Below are 22,960 nucleotides of genomic sequence, written 5' to 3'. Positions count from 1 at the left end.
ACGCCTTTAATCCCAGCACTCGGGAGGCAGAGCCAGGCGGATCTCTGTGAGTTCGAGGCCAGCCTGGGCTACCAAGTGAGCTCCAGGAAAGGCGCAAAGCTACGCAGAGAAACCCTGTCTCGAAAAAAACCAAAAAAAAAAAAAAGAAAAAAAAGAAAAGAAAGCTCTATCAACTACCTACCCTCTCAAGGCCTTTCTTGATGGACAATTTAATCTATACCCTTCAACCTAAAAAAAAAAAAATATCTGGTTAACTTAGAAGTTATTGTTTATGTCAACTAACTAAAGCACTGTTTTTAAACCCCGTTCCTTTTACTGTTGGTTGTTTTTGTTTTTAAAAACCTCATTCTTTAGAAGCATTTAAAACAAGCACACACTGATGGGCAGAGACAAACAGAACCTGGCTCCAGACACTTCACTGGGGCTGACTGGTTAAATGTTTACATTGGGATTTTTACCTGAACAAAGGTGTTAGGAAACAGCTGTGTATCATGCCAGGTATAGGTAACTTTATTCAAGATTTGACAAAAATGATCCCCAAAGTAATATAAATTTAGACACTTTAAAAAAGTCTAGATGTAAAATTTCAAAAGAAAATTGTTTCAGTTTCAAATCAATTTTAAGTCAAAAGCCAGACAAATTTTACAAATCATAAATACTATTTTCATTCTTAAATTCATTATATTTTCAAAGACAGGTCACCAACATTGCTTTGTTCTTTGATACTGGCCATCTGGAATCAATTAACATGATTTATATCTTTTAAGTTCTGAGTTCGTACCTATCCTGAATATCTTGATATAATTAAAAATATAAATCCAGAAACCACAGTTCTTCCTTCCAGAAGAATCCCAATTATTAAATATAGAGGAAAGGAAAGAAATAGAAAAATCACCATTTGAACACCACAGTAGTAAATGCCACAAGCAAGGCCTGCCAGGAGACAGGAGAGGCAACTCTAAGCAGAAACAGGGCATTTGCATAGTCTCAAAGTACCTCTAGCAAACACTCAGTAGTTACAAAGGAAAGCGGGGTAAGCTCACAGTAGAGAGTCCTAGGAGACACCACCACAGCAGAGTGCTCAGAGCGCACCACAGAGTGCACCACACCGGCAATCCCCGACGACACCGGCCATCCTTATGACGCAGCGTCACGGAATGAAAGACTACCAAGACGGCACGACTAAACGCAAACTGGGATCTGGAACGGTTGAGAGGATGCTAATAACAAGATTAATAAAATATCGACTTTTAGTTTGCTACTTTAGCTAATATTAAGAGCACTATAAAAGATTCACTCTTTAATTTTGACAACTGTTTTAGTTAGGGAAGATGTCAAAACAAGGGGGTGAATGGAGGGCACACAGGAACCCTACTGTTTTTATGACTCTTCTGTAAGTTTAAAACCATGTTAATAGTTCAAAAAATAACTTAAGATATATACATATACACATATATGTACATGTGTGCATAACGTGTACAATATGTAAAATTGAAGAATGTGCAGAAATTGGCATCTTGGGCAGCATAGTCAAGCAAAAAATGTATTCTTCTGAATCTGTCACTGTATGCTGGCAACACAGTTTTAAGGTTTCTCCTCTGAAACTTTTAAGTATAATTGTCCTATTTTATAGAAAACTTTTCTTTGGAGGGTGGTTAGGTCTCACTACTGGCTAGTCTGGCACTCACTATGTAGACCAAGGTGGCCTCAAAATCAGAGAGCCATCGCCTGCTTCTGAATGCTGGGGTTACAGGTGCGTGCCACCATGCCCATCTTAGAAACCCTTTAGAGACATTTCTTATTAGGCCAAAAGAGAATCAGGGCTACAGCTGTAGCTCAGTACAGTGCTTGCCAGTATACACAGGCCTGAGTCTGATCCTCAGCACCACAGAAACCAGGCACACACCTGTAATAGAAGGTGAGACAGGAGGATCAGAACTTCTAGGTTGTCCTGGGCTACATACAAAGTTTAAGGCCAACCTGGGATGAAATTCTCTTTCAAAAATAAAACTTGTAGATATAACACACACATCCCATAGGTAGGTAGGTAGGTAGGTAGGTAGGTAGGTAGGTAGGTAGGTAGGTAGGCAGATAGATAGATAGATAGATAGTGTGTGTGTCTCACTATGTACCCCTGGCTGGCCAGGAACTCTCTGTAGACCAGGTTGATTTTGCACTCAAGAGATCTACCTGCCTCTGACTGGATTAAAAGTGTATACCACCAAACCCAGCCAAATAAAATCTTTTAAAAACAAGACTCCTGGATAAAATCATGACATCTTGAATCACTTATCCTTTTAGTTTTTTGAGACAGGATCTCATGTGGCTCAGGATGGCCTTAAATTTCATTATATAAGCTGAAGATGACCTTAAACTTGCAATCTTCCTGCCTCAACTTCCCAAAAGCTGAGACAGGTATATACCACTATGCTTGATTTATGCAACATTGAGGATTTAACCCAGGACTTCATGGATGAGAGACAAACACTCTACTAACTTAGCCACACCTCCAGCCTCCATGTATATTTTGACTACATTTCTACTCATTGTATGTTGGCATTGGTTTGGCTCTATGTGAGTAGAAGGGATGGCGGCTGTAGATTTACTATTACTAATATACAGGCCCGCTAGTCTAGAAAACAAGTATCTGATATTTTACTAAGAAACTGCTTTTGCTGCAAAAGCAGATACTGTATGCTAGACCTCCCTTTAGATTTAAAAGGTAAATTATTTACCTGTCTCTGTATAATAACATATATAGATAACCAAGAAAGGCCCCCTTCTTTAACTTGGTTTAACAAATCAACTGTTATTAATAAATAACATCTTTCTTATGAAACAGGCAATTCTATGTAATTTATTCTATGAAGTAAAGACCAAATTTAAATCTAAAAGACCATGAATTCCCTACCTTAGCTATGGCTGACGCATTCCCTGAGCGTAAATCTCCTTTTCCTTCTGTCAGCTATACACCGAGCTCAAACCTGCCCACAGAAACTAGTAAATGGAGAATGGTATTATTAAATCATTGTATTTGTTGCTTTTTGCAGTCACTATTTATACTAACTGTGGCATTTAGGTTTCATATTTCTATCATAAGGCTCTCTAGAAGCAGCAATAGCCAAAGATATTTTTCTTAAAAAAGCAATTTTAAAAGTGGATCTTTATCCAAATACAACAAAAAAGCAAAGAAGTGAAATGTCCACAAACATTGTCATTCCTAGGTTATGTAATTTCCAAACTCACCTTCCCGGTTCCTATGGAAAGCAGAAGTGGGAAGAACTCTAACATAACATGCTACACAAAAAGGAGATAATGATTGACTTCCGGAGCTCACCACACACTGCAGGGTATCCCAGTGGGAAAGGGTGTGACTGTTCAGAACTGCCCATCTATCTGGCTGCCGGTATTCGATTATATTAAACATAGTACTACAAAATGTACCAAGAAGTAGAGCAGTATTACATTTGTGAACGAAACCGAGGTCCAAGAGTCTAAGCTATAATTTACACATGAAGCATATGCAGTCACAATGCACAAAAATGTGACAGTCTGGATGCTTACAAAACAGCCTGTTTGTCTCCGATTATGCTTTGAGAACCTGTTACGGAAAGTCTATTTCCCTCCTGCTGATAAGCAGCAGCCTAGAGACGCCCATGGATTTCTTAAGCAGTGGGTCTACTTGGCAGTACTGGTAACTCCAGTTTCCTGTTCTGTTCAGTCATCTGAAAACCGACAGAACCCAGTAACGCGCTCTTCCGGTCCTCTGCCAGCCTTCCATGTTTTCTCCTTTCAGGTTTTAGGTCAGAAGTTGGAATGTGTTGTTCTTGTCACAACAGGCATTTCAAAAGATGGTAACTAACCAAATCCAAGAGTTCTTTGGCCACATTAGTAACAGGCTTACCCTTCCTTCCAAATTATTTCATAATCCCTTTTTCTCTAATTTCTCCAGTATGGCCTGGATCTTACAGACGGCCTCTTTCCTGGCCTGACGGACAGAGTCCTGGCCCCCAGTTTCAACAGAATCCAGTTCTAAGAGTTCCTTCGTCAGCATTTCTTCCAGAAGCCAGTATGCTTTGTCTGTCTTTTTCCCTACAAACTCTTCGACTTCTTGCTCAAGATACTGGACCTTCTCCAGCACATGTATGATTTTTTTAATACTTGGAGGCGTGCCTTCATCTGAAGAGAAACACTCTTCGGGGAGGTTATTACTCGGAACAGGGTTGCTGGGATGGTCACTGGTGGCATTGCCATACAGCTGAGGCTCAGCACTGTACTGGACCTGAGAATCCAGAAGGTCTGAATTCTCATTGTTCGCTGCTCCCGAAGACTCATACTGATGGACACTGCAAGGAAAGCCATGCCGGCTCATGCCTTGACCCGACTGGTTATAGGAGTAGGAGGAGTCCTGGGGATGGGGAGACAGGAGAAAAAGCTGTTTTAATGGGAGGCCATCGACAGAGATGTTAGTACACATCTTCCCCCAAACAGGAAAGTACTAGAAAAGATTCCCACCAATAAAACTGGCTCCCACTTTAATCACGAAGAAAAACACTGTTAAGATAAAAGGGGGCCGGGTGGTGGTGGCACACACCATTAATCCCAGCACTCCAGAGGCAGAGCCAGGCGGATCTCTGTGAGTTCAAGGCCAACCTGGTACAGAGCAAGATCCAGAACAGGTACCAAAACTACACAGAGAAACCCTGCCTCGAAAATAAATAAACAATTAAATAGATAAATAGATAGATAGATAAATAAATAAATAAATAAATAAATAAATAAATAAATAAATAAATAAATAAATAAAAAAAGATAAGACGGGGAAGCCCTTTCATCCACTGACTGAATAATTAGCTTTCCTCCTTAAATAGTAAAAGCCTCAGGAACTCAGCCCAAAGCAGACACTGTTCGGTCTGTGGCTTCTGTAACTGACCCACAGAGAGTGCTGTGCTACTTTACAGTTTTCCATCTTCTGCTCACATATCATTTGAGGATGTAAAATACACTGCTTGATTCTGTTTAACATTCAGATAGTATCACAGTAACAAATAAGCATTTTTCTGTCTTTTTAAAAAAGAATGGTGCTGGAGAGATGGCTAGCAGTGAAGAGCACTGGCTGCTCTTCCAGAGGACCCCAATTTGAGATTATGCAGTAGCCACAAGGCAGCTCATAACTCTAACTCTAGTTCTAGGAAATCAATCTGCCTCTAAAGGAACCAGGCACACTCATGTGCATAAACAGACATGTAGCCAGTACATCTACACATAAAAAAAGTACAAAAAAGATAAGAATCTAAAAAAAAAAAAATCCCCAAGCAATAGCATCTATAAGGAAAAAACAAAAACAAATTAACTGCACTAATGCTGTAGGTAGTAGTCAACTTTGGCAAATAGAGACATGTCACCTTCTCTTCTCTTAATCACCTAGAGATCAAAAGAACAGCATGTGGAAGGTGTCCTACCTTAGCTTGTTGGGGTGGCGGTGAAGGAGGTGGCTGGGGAGAACTGTTGCCAGGCCAGGCTGAAGCACTTTCTGTCATGTAGAGATTCCCAGGTGCGACTGAGGGTGCAGCTGAAGGCCAGGGGTAACGGGCCCCCATCCCATAAGCACCAGAAGCCCAGGCATCATCTTGTGGTCGGACAGTCGATCCTGACTGTGGCACAGTGCGGTTACCATCTCCATAGGGATAATGGGGCAAGGTCATTGCAGGGTTCTAGATTGGGAAAAATAAATATGCAAGTATGCTAGTCGATCATTGCTTCAAAAAACAAAAATAACAGCAACAACTAAAAACCCTTAAAAGTAATAAAAAAATAGCATGGACAGGTCCTGACCTGCTAGTAACTCATTAATCAATTACCAAAAATTTTCCACCCCTGAGAAACCTGGACTCCAAAAATACAAAGAACAGAGTTGGTCAAAGACTCAGGAGTAAGACCTAAAATCCACTGGAGAGAGCATGTCTATGTATTTCCCAAAAACACTACCGATAAATGAATCCGTACGCTATAAACACAAAGACAGTAGAACTCTTCTCAAAACAAACAGAAATAAACATGGCATATTCTTTTTTTTTTTTTTTTTAGTTATTTTTTTTTTTAAGTGTTTTGAGACAGGGTTTCTCTGTGCAGCCCTGGCTGTCCTGGAACTCACTCTGCAGCCCAGGCTGGCCTTGAACTCACAGAGATTCTGTCTCTGCCTACCAAGTGCTGAGATTAAAGGTGTGCACCACCAGTGCCGCCTGGTCCAACATGGCATAATCTTAGCATATTAATATAATAAACCCAACGGCACTGGAAAAGCTTAAGTTAGGAAAAGTTTTGAACAACAATTAGAGATTTATTTTGTTACATAAGTTGACTGGGGGCTGTAGAAATGTGCCAGAGGTGAAGAGCACACACTGCTCTTCTAGAGGACCCTGAGTTCAAGTCCTAGACACCATGTCAGCTGGCTCCCAAACCTGTCACTCCTGTTCCAGGGGCTCTCACATCTCACACCTCTGGCCTTCGTGAGAACCTGCATTCACGTACACGTGTACAAACACAATCACATGTGCATGCACACATACACGTTATTAAAAATAATGAAAAAGAAGGGGGCGGACAAAAGAGGTGCCAGGTATGGTGGCATATGTCTTTAGTCCCAGCACTCAGGAAGTAGAGGCAAGCAGACTGCTGTGAGTTTGAGGCCAGCTTGGTCTGTACAGGAAGATCCAGATACCCAGAGCTATATACTGAGACCTGGTCTCAAAAAGAAAGAAAAGGAAAAAATTGTAATTCAGGGCTGGTGGATGGCTCAGTGGGTAGAGGCACTGCTGTGCAAGTCTGGAGACCTGAGTTTGATCCCGGGAACCTACAGAAGGTAAAGAGAGAACACACTCCAGTTGTCCTCCGGCTTCCACACATGGGCTGTGCGCCGTACCATCCCCAACTCCCACTATGCACACAAACAATAAATATAACTTAGAATTTAAAAGAACTATAATTAAGGTACCTTTGGCCAAAATCCTTCATAGCAAACTCTCTAAACATCCACAGTGTTTTCTTTTGTTTTGGTTTTGAGGCAGGCCACACTATGTAGCCTTGGATCATCTCAAACTCAAAGGGATTAGCTTGCCTCTGCCTCACGATTATTGGGATTAGAGGTCACCATGCCTGGCTCTAGTTTCCTTCAATTCTTCCTTGTACAGATAACTCACTTTCCACTGTGGACGGTCTTCCCTGACGGAGACTGCTCACCTGTGAAGCAGGGTATCCTGGGACCTGACCCCGGAGAGGAGGTGTTTCTGTCTGACAGTCCTGCTGGGAATAGATCCAACGAGAGACTGGGGTTGGGCTGTTACCAGGTGATCGGTAAGTGCTTGGAACTTCCGTGGAGTAATTGCTTTGAGTGTAGCCAGGTACATAATAAGCCCCAGAGTATGAGGCAGTATTTGGTCCAGGACCAGGAGGGTATGGTGGGCCATATGCTCCATTTGTATAAGAATTCAAACTCTGAAAAAAACCGAAGACCAGAGGGGAAAAAAGACAAAGAGTTAAAGGGCTGAAATGCACTACTGTCCAACCTTGGACACCTTAGGAAGAGAGAGAAGGCACCGGTACCTGAAGAAAACCCCAGCCCTCAGCAGTCCAGGAAGCGCTCTTTCTCTTCCCTGTTGTAACCACAGCCATGCACTCAGGCCACTGTGACTTTAAGTTACATTGCATCAGTGGAAGACTCTACTGTGATGACGATGAAGTGACCAAGTAATGGCCTTCTCAAACGCTTTCTCAAATATAATCCACAAGTACATGTACTAGCAGAGAACTCGGATCCAGAGAAGGCGACTCTGGGAAACCTGGGGGACTGACTAGCTGGAGAAAAAAAGAAGCACCACTATGAGAAAAAAAGAAGCACCACTATGTAAAAGAAAGGATAAAGAGAGAAAACATCGCCCTCACTCTGTAATTACTCTTAGCTTCAGTTTCTCTAACGAAACATGAAGAGCCTAAACTTACCTTGCAGGATGACTGAGAAAATTAAGGGAGATAACAAAACTAAACGACACAATATGCTCAACAGATGGTGATTACATTGCTCTAAGTATTATGACGAGTTCAGGAAATGAACCCAAGTCTGATTCTACAGTCCATATTGAACAATGCAACCACCCTGCTTCCCAGACAACATCAACAAAGTCCTCAGTACACTGCTTACTGGTGTGGCTGTTGCTTTAAACAGCACTGGACTAAACCCATGGCCTTGTACATGCCAGACAAGTGTGTTACCCCAAGATACAGTGCAAGTTCCTTTCCCTGTGGTTTTAATCATCTACCCAGACTATTACATTGCTAATACCCAGAATCCTGCTTAGTGCTCCAAATAAGATTAAAGCGAAGCCCTAAACTTAAACTACAAAGACTTTAATGTTTTCTATTCTTTTCTGTGTGCATGCATGTGTGTGTACGTGTGTGATGTGGAGGGGACATGCATGTGTCACAGCATCCTTCTGGAGGTCAGAGGACAGACAATCTAGAATCTAAGTCCTTTCTTTCACTTGCCTGTGAACTTGTTTGACAGTCTCTTAGTCACTGGTTTATACTCCAGGCTAGGGATTACAGACATGGCTGCTGCATTTTTTTAGCCCTATGTGGCTCTGGGAATCCAAATTCAGGCCATCATGGTTGCATGGCAGACACTCTGTCCACTGAGCCACCTCCCCAGCCCTACGTTAGCTTTAAAATTGTAAAACCGTGTTTTCTTGTAACGATTGCTGTCTCCAACCCTCTTCATTTTCACTACACATAACTAACATGGCTGTGTTGGCACCTGTGTGTAATCTCAGCGCTGTGGCAAGGAGAATGTCAGGTTTGTAGCTAGTGGTTTACATACTGAGACCTTGTCTGAGGGGAGGGAGGAACCTCACTGTGTGTGTGTGTGTGTGTGTGTGTGTGTGTGTGTGTGTGTGTGTGTGTGTGTGAACACCTGTGATCCCAGCACTAAGGAGGATGAGGCAGGAGGAATATGAGATAGAAGACAGCCTGGCCAATATTATTAGGACCTGTTCCAAAAGACAAATTAACAAGAGAAACAAAATAAAAATGCTCAAAGAATTGCATGTGTGGTCAGGGACAAGAAGAGATTAAAAAGCCAACTAATATTTCCCCAGAAGCCCTTGAGGTTTTTAGTCTGAAAATGTACAGATTTGATGAGACATCATGTGACTTTTTGATGTGTAACTTGGCTTCCCAAGGAAATCATTCAACTAGAAAAAAGTCACAGGTATGAAGTAGCTCACGTACATTATCTGTAATTACACAAAATAAGATAGGGTAGAAGAGAAGGCTCAGTGGTTAAGGCACTGGCTGCTCTTCCAGAGGACCTGGGTTCAGTTTTCAGCACCCACATGGTGCTGTAACTCCAGTTCCAGGGGAACTGATGGCTTCTTCTAGCCTCTATGGGCACTGCATACATGTGGTGCACATACACACAAGGACATAAAGCATCCATAGCTATAAAATAAAAATAAGGAACTCTTTAAAAAATTAGTCACAGCCGGGCGTTGGTGGCGCACGCCTTTAATCCCAGCACTCGGGAGGCAGAGCCAGGCGGATCTCTGTGAGTTCGAGGCCAGCCTGGGCTACCAAGTGAGCTCCAGGAAAGGCGCAAAGCTACACAGAGAAACCCTGTCTCGAAAAACCAAAAAAAAAAAAAAAAAAAAAAAAAAAAAAAAAAAAAAAAAAAAAAAAAAAAAAAAATTAGTCACACAAAATATAGAATCTAAAGCTGGGCAGTGGTGGTGCACACCTTCAATCCCAGCACTCTGGTGGCAGAGGCAGAAGGATCTGTGAGTTCAAAGCCAGCCTGGTCAACAGATTGAGTTCTAGGACAGTCAGAGCCACAGAGACCTTGCCTTAAAAAAAAATTACATACATATATATAACATGTTTTGTGTGTGTCCTGTATAATGAAATGACTACATAGATAAAAACTACTCTTGGTTGTTTCTTGTTTTTTTGTTTGTTTGTTTGTTTTTTAGGAAGTTTCAAAGAATTTATTTACTTTTATTTCATGCACAGTGGTGTTTTGCCTAGAGCTACAGACAGCTGTGAGCTGCCACATGGGTGCTGGGAATTGAACCTGGATCCTCTACAAGAGCAGCCAGTACTCTAAACCACTGAGCCATCTCTCCAGCCTCAAGGACTACTCTTTGAAGGAATTGTATTCAATTTGTTGTTAGAAACAAAGTAGGTTTAATTTTAGAATTGTTTCTTTCTAAGAATTCTTTTTTTTGAAACAGGTCTCATTATGTGACTTGACTGTCCTGGAACTTGCTACCTAGACAGGGCTGGCCTTGAACTCACAGAGATCCTTCTGCCTCTGCCTCCTGAGTATTGGAATTAAAGGTGTGCGCCACCCCCTCAGCCAGGTTGCAGAAGCTGCTCAGTGTGTCCTGCTCTGGCTCTCCTGACTTAGCGGAGAAGCCTCTGCGGCAAACACACTCCGCTAGATCACCGGGCAAGCCAAGAAGCTCCCAGCTTGATTCCTCTCTCTACTGAGGCAGGAGGTGTTGGAGCAGCACTGCATGTACTGTACAGTCCAGATGTCGCTGGACAGGAAGAATACCCAGGAGCTTGGGACAAACTGGGTCCCCCAAACAACACAGAGTCTACTCAGTGAAATGATTACAACAAACTGAAGAAAGAGGGCCCGACTTCTAACCCATGAAGTCCATCATAAAGCTAATAATAATGAAGGACTTTCAGAAGCCATCTGCACTTAACCACGAATATTTCTCTTCTGAATGCATGAAATCATGTTGATTTTTTGGAGTTTATTACACTGATAAATAAATCTCTGAAACTTGATACATGCCACTATTTTTGTTTTTTTTGTTTGTTTGTTTGTTTTGTTTTTTGAGACAGGGTTTCTCTATGTAGTTTTGGTGCCTGTCCTGCATCTTGCTCTGTAGACCAGGCTGGCCTCCAACTCACAGAGATCCGCCTGCCTCTGCCTCCTGAGTGCTGGGATTAAAGGCGTGCGCTGCTGCCGCCGCCGCCACCACCACCACCACCTGTCGATACATGTCACTATGTAGCACTGAAAATCCGTATGGGACTTTATAGAAATTTAAAGGGAGTGTGCCCCCATGCCTGGTCATACCTATTTCTTCACCGTGTGTGCGACAGTGGTGAGGTCAATATGTGCTCATATACTACAGCACACACTGAGTTCAGAGACACCTGGGGAGAGCTGTCTCCTCCAGCTCAGGACTCCAGGAACTGAACCTGGGTGATAAGACTTGATGACAAACAGTACCTTTACCCACTGAGGTATCTGGCTGGCACTCCCTTGTGAAGTTTAGTCATGCTATGTATATCAGTCACTTTTCTACTGCTGTGATAAAACACCAGAACCAAGGCACCGGAAGAGGAGAGCTCACGTGGGCTTTTGGTTCCAGAGGGCGAGTCCACTGTGGTGGATCGGAGGCACAGAGGCTGGAGCAGCAAGCCGAGAGCTATAATCTTAAACTATAAGCACAAAGCAGAAAGAGCGAGCTCAGAGTGAGCCAAGTCTTTAAACCCTCAAAGTCCTCGCCAGTGACATACCTCTTAAATCTGGAAAACAGTACCACCAATTGGGGACCAAGTATTCAAATGCCAGAGCCTATGGGGACAGTCTCATTTAAACCACCACAATATGGTAGTTTCTTGTTTTCATTTTTATTGTTTTAAAATGCACATACTTAAGTTTACTTACAAGCAATAAAATATACTATTTGATATTTGCTTCAAAATATTTGAAGAAAATACTCCAAAGATAAAGACAATATGGTCAAGCGTTAAGACTTGGGGATGCTGAGAGAACATTTATTTCTACTTTTGTTTGAAATTTTCCTTAATATGAACGAGGAGGAGGGAGAAGAAGCTGGGTGTGGTGGTCAGAGGCCCACACACAGTTCCTGCACTCAAGAGGCCGAGAGGAAGTTGAGTGAGGGAGTCTGTAAGCTGCACAGGACAGGCAGACATACAAGTGTGCCACAGGGCAGCAGAGAGCCCACAGGGTGAAAGTGTCTGTTTTGCAAGCCTAATGACGTGGGTTTAACCCCTAGAGCCCAGGGAAAAGGCTCCTGAGAGCTGTCTGACTTCCAGGTGCGCTGGGCACACTCCCACCACACCCAGCACACATCACACACACACACACCCAGCACACTAAAAGACGATGAAAACAAACGTAACTGTTTCAGGTGCGTACCGATGACAGGGGAAGGCCGCAGACCCACTCCCCACTAATAACCATGGTAGAGCGGCATCGGCAGCTCCTTTGACTCCTCCCCTGCTTCTCAGTTCCGCAGATGTGTCTGTCTGCGGAGGGTCTTACCCTGCAATCACAGGGAAGCCTCTGCTGGTGCTGAACTTGGGGTTCTCCTTATCTCTGCCTCTGCATCCTTTCCTCCCCACTCCTTTTGTTTTGTTTTGTTTTTCCAGACAGGGTTTCTCTGTGCAGCTCTGACTGTCCTGGAACTCACTCTGTAGCCCAGGCTGGCCTTGAACTCACAGAGACCTGCCTGCCTCTACCTCCTGAGTGTTAGGATTAAAGGCGTGTGTCACCACCTCCTGGACAGTTTTCTTAAGGCATGATGATGACTAATTTTTCCTTCAGTATCTCAGTCATCTCAGGAACCACCAGGCAGTGATGGCACCCGCCTTTAATCCCAGCACTGGGAGGCAGAGGCAGGCAGTTATCTGTGAGTTCAAGGCCAGCCTGAGCTACAGAGTGAGTTCTAGGAAAGATGCCAAAAAACTACACAGTTTCGAAACCCTGTCTCGAAAAACAAACAAAACAAGGTAAATCCGAAACTTCCATATCTGCCATTTGCAAAATCGGCGCTTCTGGGTCTTTGTTAATGGCTACAATTACCTACTGTCCTTCTCTTCACCCCAGCTAAATACTAGATGGCTCTAGACATCCCAACAGCAATATAAATTTCTGGTGCTAGTACTTGTCCTGTCTGACCAGCCTGCATGCCATCAGGAACAAATGCCAGCAGAGGGCAGCGTGGAAGCACCCACTGCGCCGTGTGGCTGACTTGCCAGTCATTTGACACTTCAACTTCAAACTCCGACCCCAGACGCCACCACCTTGGCACCATAGTTCTAGTCAATCAATGTCTATAGCCACGATCCTACTCCTGCGGGCATAGAACGGTACCTTTCCTGAACTGGAACTACCTCCACTTGTTGCTGCAGCCTCCAAAGTTGTTCCCTGAAAGCCGAGCGGTGGTGGTGCACGCCTTTAATCCCAACACTGGGGAGGCAGAGGCAGGCGGATCTCTGAGTTGGAGGCCAGCCTGGTCTACAGAGCAGATCCAGGACAGCCAGGGCTACACAGAGAAGCCCTGTCTTGGAAAAACATAAAATAAATAAAAAAGAAAGCTTTAAAAAAAATTTTTTTTTAAGTTCCCTGAAAAGAAGACCTCTCTTCATTTTTCTGTGATCACACTTTACTGTTTATAAAGTATTTCCTGCATGGATAGTTCTCATAAATGTGTCAGGTGACTGATCTCAGTGATGTCAGAACCTGGGGAATATCAAGTTTGGGTGCTGCTCTGGGCCAAAGGCTCTTCCCCAGGCAGACACTGCAGCACAGATGCCGTGTACCTGAGCTGCCTGAGTTTCCAGAGTCAGTGCTGTCCGCTCCTCGGGAAGAAGAAGGGCCTTTGTATGCATCATGCTAAGCCACCAGCACTTTTACCACAGCAGCTGCGTCATCCATTTTGTCACATTTGGTTCCAGGCACCAGTGAGACACTTCCCCTCCAAGAGGCTTGGCTGCAGGGGTGGTATTTCACAAGCAGGTGTGACAGATTCACTTGCATATTCGGCTATCACCAAGGTACCGTGAAATCAGAGCGACCCAGAGCTGCAGAACTTCACCCCAGACAAAGCCCAACAGAGAAAAGGGCAAGTGGACACCAACTCCCATCCTTTACCAAGAAGCTACCTGCAGTCAGTAGTCCCTGCTGAGAAAGGGAAATCCAGTATTCTCCCACGAGCAACACTGGGTGTACCAAATACACTCCAGGGCAGGCCCCGTGTCCAGGGCTGTCGGCCCACACAAAGTTCTGGTTTCTCTGTGTAGCTTTGTGCCTGCCTGTCCTGGATCTCACTCTATAGACCAGGCTGGCCTTGAACTCAGAGATCCACCTGCCTCTGCCTCCCAAGTGCTGGGATTAAAGGCGTGTGCCACCACCGCCCAGCTTGTGTGTTCTTTTTGGTTTTTTTTTGCTTTATTTTGTTTTGGTCTTATTGGTATCTGTTTTTATTTTCTTTTTTTGTTTCCCTGTTTTTTTTTTTGACAGAAAGAACAAAAAGTTGGGTACATAGGGAGGTGGGGAGAGCTGGGAAGAACTGGGCAACAGAAAAGAATATGGTCAAACTATATTGAGTGAAAAAAATTTAATAAAATTAAAAAAAGAAAGTGTTAAAATGAAAAACATTATTATTTATTCTTAATACATGCTAATAATTTTTTTAAATTGAAGCTTGCCAGAGTGCTTACCTAGTATTCATGAAGCTCTGGGTTCGATCCCTAACAATGAATAAAATTGGGTATGGTAACAGGGGCCTGTAATCCTAGTACTTAGGAGATGGAGCCATAAGAATCAAGAAGTTCATCAAGGTGATCCTCAACTACATACAATTTCAGGCCATCCTATGCTATATAAAACTGTCTTAAAAAAGAAAAAAAGACAGAAAAAGAATCTCAATTTTCAACCATACCTGGCCTTGTAACTCTGGTCTCACAGGATATGCACTTGGGTATGGGGCCCTCGGTCGCACAGAATTCCAGTAGTTAGAATTATAGCCAGGATATGGAGGCTGTTCCTAAGGAAAAAGGGAAAACAAGTTAATTTCAGAAGCATTCTTTCTGTTGTTGATGCTTTCTTTTGAAACAGTTTCCCTATGTACGCCAGGCTGGCCTGAGACTGGCTATGTGCTTCCAGGGCTGCCATCAAACTTCCCACGCAGAATCACAGGTGTGCATTACCATGCCCAAGTCACTCTTTTTTTGTGTTTTGTTTTGCTTATTTTTGTTTTTCGAGACAGGGTTTCTCTGTGTCTGAATGCTGGGACTAAAGGCACGCACCACCACTGCCTGGCACAATTCACTCTCAATAATGGTTAGATAGCAAAATAGATACCTCTAACAAGAGGCAAGATAATAGGAATCAAAAAGAGCAGACAAAAAAAAAAAAAAAAAAAAAAAAGGAGCCCTAATATAAAGCCACTATAACAGGAGAAAAATAAAATAAAATAAAGTCACTATCACCATTATTAAACTTAAAAAGATAAAGTACAAAGTAAATCACAAGCCCCAGAACAAAACAACTGTTGGAGAGCTGGTAAGAGGCTGGTCTCGTGCACTACACACCACACAGTGAAATGATAATAAAAGGAATCCTATGTCAAGATGACCAGCAAACCCCAGGCAGTGGTTTGCCTCTTCCCAATTCCAGTCACTACCTCTGTCAGCACATGCTGAGTACACCCACTGAAAACCTGAAATGCACCAGGCAGTGGTGCCGCACACCTTTAATCCCAGCACTCGGGAGGCAGAGGCAGGCAGATATATGTGAGTTCAAGGCCAGCCTGGTCTACAGAATGAGTTCCAGGACAGTCAGAGCGACACAGAGAAACCCTGTCTCGAGAAAAAAAAAAAAAAAAAAAAGAAAAGAAAAGAAAACCTGAAATCCAAACTGCTCTAAGTTTGGATATTCTGAGCTTTGATATGATATCCCAAGAGAAAAAAAAGTCACACTTGACCTCATGTGATGTGCATGTAATGGACAGGGAGTGGCTTTAGTGGCAGAGCACTTACCAAGCTCATTCAAGGCCTGGGTTCCATTCCCAGCACAGCAAAACAAACAAACAAACAAAATGCAGAGGCATTAACATGGTGTATAGTTACCTCCAAAGCCTTGTGTAAAAGTTGTACATAATGAATTTCATGTTTAGATTCAGGTCCTGCCTTCAAAATAACGCATTATGTTTATGAGGTATCTTCCAAAAATCTGAAACCTGAAATACTCCTGGTGCCAAACATTTCAGATAGGAGATATTTAGCCTGTTCAACCAGTACATCATAAAGTTATTGGTCACTCCTTAGAATACTTACTCAACAACATTGGAACATGAAACTATTACTAGTCAAGTTTACTACAAGGATGTACATATGTTTTGTTTTGTTTTTTTTTTTGTATTCTAGTACTTTTCCCTATGGCTAAGCTTTCTGCTTATAACCTAGAACTTCAGTGCCATCAATTCGTACAGAACAGTCACCATTTGAACGAGTAAGTCTAGCTGTGATAACATCATCTTTTCAGGCTCTGTCTTCAAATAAACTGTAGTAAGCCACTAAACTCTTGTAAGAATCCTCCAAACCAATTCTTAAACCTTTCTAAAGTACTGACTGCTAGTTTAAGACATGACATGTTTATTATTCAGTAAGGTGAATTACTTTGCTTTGAACTTACAGCTCAAGTGTACTTTGGCTCCTAACAAACCATTTTTATTTCCTTAAAGAAGAGGGTTTTTGTGTTAGTTTTGGTGGTTTGTTGGTTTTGCTGGATTAAACCTGGAGTTATGGTTTATCTACACTCTCTTCCATGACTTTAACTCATGAGTAAAGACATGAGAAGACATGGGCTGAAGCTGACTGCCCCAGAGGTGGTGACGCTCAGCCTAAATCTTCAGATCTCCACCAAGGGTCTGGCCTTCAGCTGACTCTCCGGTTCACTTTTCCCAGAATCCTCCACACTACTCAATTTCCTGACACCACAGTCCCTTGCTTTGCTTTCTTCAGATAGACTCACCTCACAAAACCCAAACCCTGTCGAAACGCAGTTATCCACTCTGTAGAGAACACAAGCAGCTCTCCAGTTTGTTTTTCGTTTAGTTTCCTTTTTTCTTCCCACACTGGGGATTAATTCCAGAGTTCTGTGATGCTAGGCAAGTATTCTACCAGCATGGTACATCCCTAGCCATTTGTTATTTTTGTTTTGAGACAGGGTTCTACAGAGTTGCCCAGCTGGTCTGGAAACTTCTGTCCTTTCATCTTAAGCTGCCCCACAAGATGGGGTTGCAGGCCAGGACCACACACTCTTCTCCTGCTTTCACTTTGCACTGCCAGCCTAAGTCTCAAGAAGGCACACAGTGCTGCTAAGAATCACAGAGACTCTGCAGCAGGCTCGCTCTCACTCTCCACAACTTCCTTTCAGATCTCTAAGTGCATTAATTAGGGTGCTCACATGAGCATGGACGAAGGCTTGTTTACAGAAGCAGAGAGACTTAACAGACTACACCACTGAAGACCACCCCTACCGCCAACTATTAACTGTCAATAGCGCCTCTGGAAGGGGTGGTGCTTTGTTGCCCACTCTCTGCTAGTCTCTGTTTATGGCCTATAAATCCTCGTAAAGGTGGAGCCTCATGAGTCTCTGTGATGGAGTGCTGCTAAACCCAACCTTGTGCAGGCAGGCAGGTCCTACACAGTTGCTGTGAGCTCATCAGTGCAAGAACCACGCCGTACCAGAAGACAGTCTCCCATAACAGCCTTCTCCTTCCTCTTACCTTCTTTCCACCCCACTTCCATAATGTTCTTGAGCCTTGGAAGAGGTAAAATGCACGACCCATCTAGGGCTGAGCATTCAACAGTCCATTTCCAGCCCATTAACCAGTGATAAAGCTCAGCGTTAATCACCACCCACTACAACACACACAAAGCCCACCACTGCCACTAACAGCCAACCTTTGACCAAACCTGACAACAGCGCTGATCTGTGAGTGCTGATCTGTGAGCACAAAGAATCTGAAGGAAGATCTTCAGTGGGCACAATCGGTCCATTTAGCAAAACAACAGTAGTAGCAGTTCCCCATTAGGGTCTATGACCTCCCCAACCACAGGCTTTTGAACAAGCTTACAGTACCAGGCATGAGTTCTCTCCTGTAAAGTGGGACTCAAATACAAAGAGGTATCAACCCTCTAACAGTCAATGCCACTATCACACAAGTGGGCACATCTTGCCAGGTCAGTTAGTGGATGAGCATGGGTCCCTGTCGGATGAAGACTGTCCATTTTTTTTTTCCTCATGCATCCTGCACAGCTACTCAAGGCACTATGAAAGCTGTCAGCAGGGAGAAAGCTTCCAGCTCAGTCTCACTTTGATTTCTCTGCCCTGTAAACAAAGTATGTGGTGTCTTCAACAACAGGGTTTTCTCCATCTTGTTCTGGTGGCCATCCAAGAGCAGTGACAACAGAAATACTACAAACATGTATGCATATGCATCATGAGTGTGCCTGGTGCCTGAAGAGGCCAGAAGGGGGCGTCTGACCACTTGGAACTGCCATGTGGTTGTTGAATTGAACCCAGGTCCTCTGGAAGAGCATCCAGTGTTCTTGTTTTGTTTTTCTGTGTAGTTTTGGTGCCTGTTGAGGATCTTGCCCTGTAGACCAGGCTGGCCTTGAATTCAGAGATCCACCTGCCTCTGCCTCCCCAGTGCTGGGATTAAAGGTGTGTACCACCTGGGATTAAAGGTATGTACCAAAGGGCAGTGGTGGCCATGCCTTTAATCCAAGCACTGGGAGGCAGAGGCAGGCAGATCTCTGAGTTCAAGGCAAGCCTGGTCTACAGAGCAAGATCCACGACAGGCACCAAAACTACAAAGAAACCCTGTCTTGAAAAACCAAAACAAACAAACAACAACAACAAAAAAGATACCACCACCGGGTGTATCCACTGTTCCTAACCATTGAGCCATCTCTCAGGCCTTATAAGTTGTTCTCTCAAAAAAACTGGTGAAAGCCTGGTGGTGAAGCCTGGTGACTGCACAAGCCTTTAATCCCAGCACTCGGGAGGCAGAGGCAGGCAGATCTGAGTTCAAGGCCAGCCTGGTCTATAAATGGAATTCCAGGATAGCCAGGGCTAGAGAAACCCTGTCTCAAAAAACCAAAAATCAAAACAACCAACCAAGCAAGCAAACAAACTTGGTGAAAGTGGTTAATTTCCAATTTCCCCATATGCTGTATTTAAATTTGTTAGTTTAAAAAACCCAGGAAGGGGGAGCTCATTTGTAATCTCAGCATTTGAGAGGGAGAGGCAAGAAGGTCCGAAATTCAAGATCATCCTTTGATACACACCGTGAGTTGAGGGTCAGCCTAAGATACAGGAGACCCCTATGTCGGAAAAATTAGTGAGTAAAGTCCAATCTTTGCCTATTCTGAGTAAGCCCTCCACGTCTTAATCCTGTTGCTGTGCACAGAAATCAGTTGGGGATCTTAGAAAGCTGGAGCAGGAAATCTGGAAGAGGACAGAGTCTGCATTCTAACAGCCTTGCAGTAATACTAAAGATTGCTGCCCACAGACCACGCTTTCTGGGTGGATTTTTAAAGTTTCTGGTAGGGTTGTAGATATAGGTAGGTCACTGGTAAAAAGTATGCCCAGAATACACAAGGCCCTGGGTTCAAGTCCCAGCACGGAGTGGGGGGGGGATTCCTCTATCCCCCCCTTTTTTCATATGTGCATATGCATGTTTGCATGTGTGAGGACATACATGTGCAGGGTGCACATGCATATAGAGGCCCTCAATAGCTCTTCTACCTCACTCAATGAGGCAGGGTCCCTCCATCAAAAGCAGAGCTCTCCCACATTGCCAGCTAGCTCTGGGGATCCCAACTCATCCTTCTAAAGCTGGAATTATAGATAAGCCACCCAGCATTTACACGGGGTCTAGGGATCCAAAGCCCTGTCTTCACACTTGCAAGGCAAGCGTCTCAGCCACGGAGCCATTGCCCTAGTCCTGTACTTTTTTAATTTCACAGATATATTAAATTTTAGTAAAAATCAATAACGATTGTGGATTTGAAAAAAATGTACATCTATGACAACATGCATATCTTTGATTTGTTTTTTTTTACCACTATATAAGAAATTCTACCCTTGGGCTGGGCATGGTGGCACACGCCTTTAATTCCAGCTCTCTGGAAGCAGAGGCAGGAGGATCTCTGAGTTTGAGGCCAACCTGGCCCACAGAGCCAGTTCCAGGACAGCCAGGGCTACACAGAGAAACCTTATCTAAGAGAAAAAAAGAAAGAAAAGAAAAAGGGAAAAAGAAAATGAAAAGAAAACAAATGCCCATTATACATTTCCAGTTTTATCTCAAATTACTCTAGCACCATAACATACACTATGTGCACAGCTTTACTCCAACCAAACCTTAAAACTCACCACATGACACCAAACTTTAGCTTTTGCAAGTCTTCCCTAGCTTTTTATCTCTACCCCCAGAAAACAGACTTTTAGTTTGATAATAAAGCAAGTCAGTCGGCAGGGCTGGAGAGATGACTCAGAGGTTAAGAGCACTGACTGCTCTTCCAGAGGACCTGAGTTCAATTCCCAGCACCCACATGGTGGCTCATAACCATCTGTAATGAGATTTGGCGCTCTCCTCTGTGTACATAATAAATAAATAAATCTAAAAAAAAAAAAAAAAAAGAAGCCAGTCAGTAGTTTAAAGATCAAGTCCTTTTCCTCATCAACTGATCTGTAATTTGGGTACTTAAAAGGTTGAATACTAGACCATGTGATTGAAGTCCAACAGCCTATTCCATTCTGCTTACTGAGTCAGCACAGAAAATATGGATTCTTCTTTACATTAACCTCTTAAGACTGCATGTTTTTATTCTTACACAATTTTTAGAGAAATACTTAGCCCACACTTTAAAAATGTACAATTCAGTGGTTTTTAGGGTACTCAAAACTGTGAAGCCATTATCACTAACTTCAGAACACTGTATCACTTCGGGGGCCCAGTTTTTCAACACTTCCTTCCAGTCCCCAACCCCAGGGTCTCTAGGAACTGCTTACTCTGGCACTACATATAAATGGAGTCACACAAAATCCTTGTGACCAGCTTCACCCACCATGCATGATGCATTCAAGGTTCATCCATGTTGAAACAAACATGTATAGGAGCTTCATAACTTTCTGGATGTTATGTTCTAAAACACATGCCATGTTTGCTAATCCAGCTATCAGTACTATACGTTACTTCCAATTTTGGCCATTGTGAGTAATGATGCTATGAAGATGTGTTAAAATTTTTTATGTGCACATGTTTTCCGTTTCTTTTTTGTTTTTGTGTTGTTTTGTTTATTTGAAACAAGGTCTTACCATGTAGCTCCGACTGTCCTAGAACACACTATGCAGACCAGGCTGGCCTGACTCTGCATCCTGAGTGCTAGGAATAAAGGCATGCACCACCAACTGATTTCCACTTTTCTGTTTTTTTGGTTTTTTCGGAGACAGGGTTTCTCTGTGTAGCTTTGGAGCCTGTGTCCTGGAACTTACTCTGTAGCCCAGGCTGGCCTCGAACTCACAGAGATCCGCCTGCCTCTGCCTCCCCAGTGCTGGGACTAAAGGTGTGCGCCACCACCGCCCGGCCGATTTCCACTTTTTGAGTATACTTAGTAAATGGATCTGCTGGATCATAAGCTAATTCTCTGCCACCACAAATTTTAGGAACTACCCAGCTCTTTCCCACGCACTGTACTATTTTGTAATCCCATCATTAATGTGTGAGAATTTTCAGCAAATAAAGATGTTATGAAGGCCAAAAAGATGTGTGCAACCGTCCTATAACAGCTCCATGCAAGGAGAAAGTAGAAATACATTTTTGGCATGTGTAAAGGTAATAAAATGTTACAGGTCCAAACATATTAAGCAAGTTAATCTCTCGGAGCCTTCTTCATTCAAACACAGGGAAGTATTAACAACATCTGTCTTTCCGTCTTGTGGTGATTAAATAGAACATAAAGGTACTACTTTGCAACATGGACTATTCGTGATTCAATCCCAGGCAAAGCTTTAGCGATAAGGGATTAAATGACCAGTCCCCCCACCCACCCCACCGCACCCCACCCCCGGCCCGTTCAATCCCTTCCCCGCGGGAGGGGCTGCTGAGTAACCACTAGGGCTGCCGCTGCCCTAGCCACGCAGGATAAAATTGTTACAGCCCGATCCCTCTAAACCTACGTACGCTCTCGGGAGAGCGATCCTGCAGCCTGCTGCCACTTAGAAGCCGAGGAAGTCAGCGCCGAATCCTTTTTCTGCTTTCTTGATGTGAACGAGCACACCGAGGATGGCTGAAGTCAACACGAAGGGACGCACGGAACAGAACACCAGCATACATCTCCCCCCCACACCCTCCCCTTCACGTCTCCCAATCTGTGTCTCGGCAGCCTCCTCGGAAGAAGAGCAAATCAGAAACCTCCCTAAGTCTAAAAAACCCCCCCAATGGTCCCCTCACCTCCGCCCAAGACTTCCTTCCTGGATCCCCGGGAAAAGACTGCGAAGCTTACCTGGTGTCCGCCCCCGGCTCTCCCCGGCTCTGCCCAGGCGCCTCCCGAGGGGTAGTAGGCATCGCCACCTGCGCCTTCCCCGGGCCAGGTGGTCTCGGCCGGGGCGCCCCCGCGCCCTCGCCAGGAAACGGGAGGCTGGGGAGGCTCGGGGCGCAGAGGAGGGTATAAGGGCGGGGGTACGTGCACCGGGACATCGCCTCCGCCGGGCCCGTAGTAGCGGCCGTACGAAGGGCCGTCGCTGGGGCCGTAGCCCGAGCGCCTCAGGGCCGACATGGGCTCCGCCGCCGCGAAGCGCTTCCCGCCCCCCACGGCCGGCCCAGGGCGCAGGCGCACGCGGACGACCGGGACTGGCGGGCGGAGAAAGGGGTCGGCCGGCAGCAGCCAATCCCAAGCCGGTCCCGCCCCCAGCACGCCGAGCGCCGGGAGGAGATGGAGCGTAGCCGCCACTCCGGGCCACGGAGCAGGAAAGCCCAGCGCGGCGACGCGCCCGTCAAGCAGGGAGAAAAGCATCCCCTCCGCCTTCCGTCCTCCCGGGCCTGCACACCACTTCCCCGCCGGGAGA

The 22,960-nt window shown here is 44.3% G+C and overlaps 1 protein-coding gene across 1 annotated transcript; it reads right to left on the bottom strand.

Moving 5' to 3' along the window:
• Nucleotides 1–487: 487 nt before the first annotated feature.
• On the bottom strand, nt 488–22,908 carry Bag4 (BAG cochaperone 4). The gene is made up of 5 exons (XM_006982941.4): nt 22,399–22,908; nt 14,763–14,867; nt 7,240–7,494; nt 5,463–5,714; nt 488–4,408 (listed from the first exon to the last, which is right to left on the bottom strand). The coding sequence occupies exons 1-5, from the start codon at nt 22,906–22,908 to the stop codon at nt 3,923–3,925; spliced, it is 1,608 nt and encodes a 535-aa protein (XP_006983003.3). The 3' UTR covers nt 488–3,922.
• Nucleotides 22,909–22,960: the final 52 nt, after the last annotated feature.

This window comes from Peromyscus maniculatus, chromosome 17 (genome assembly GCF_049852395.1).
Source record: "Peromyscus maniculatus bairdii isolate BWxNUB_F1_BW_parent chromosome 17, HU_Pman_BW_mat_3.1, whole genome shotgun sequence".
Lineage (NCBI taxonomy): Eukaryota > Metazoa > Chordata > Mammalia > Rodentia > Cricetidae > Peromyscus > Peromyscus maniculatus.
The sequence above is the reverse complement of the archived record's forward strand: the minus strand, read 5'-3'. Positions and strand labels throughout refer to the sequence as shown.

Bases quoted from the DNA above. Each gene is read 5' to 3' on its own strand.
- Bag4 (XM_006982941.4), bottom strand. From the start codon at position 22,908: ATGCTTTTCTCCCTGCTTGACGGGCGCGTCGCCGCGCTGGGCTTTCCT. The intron at 14,868-22,398 runs GTAAGCTTCGCA...CTTTTTCCTTAG, and splicing joins GAGCCGGGGGCGGACACCAG to GAACAGCCTCCATATCCTGG. The intron at 5,715-7,239 runs GTGAGCAGTCTC...TTCCCAATCTAG, and splicing joins CAGGATACCCTGCTTCACAG to AACCCTGCAATGACCTTGCC.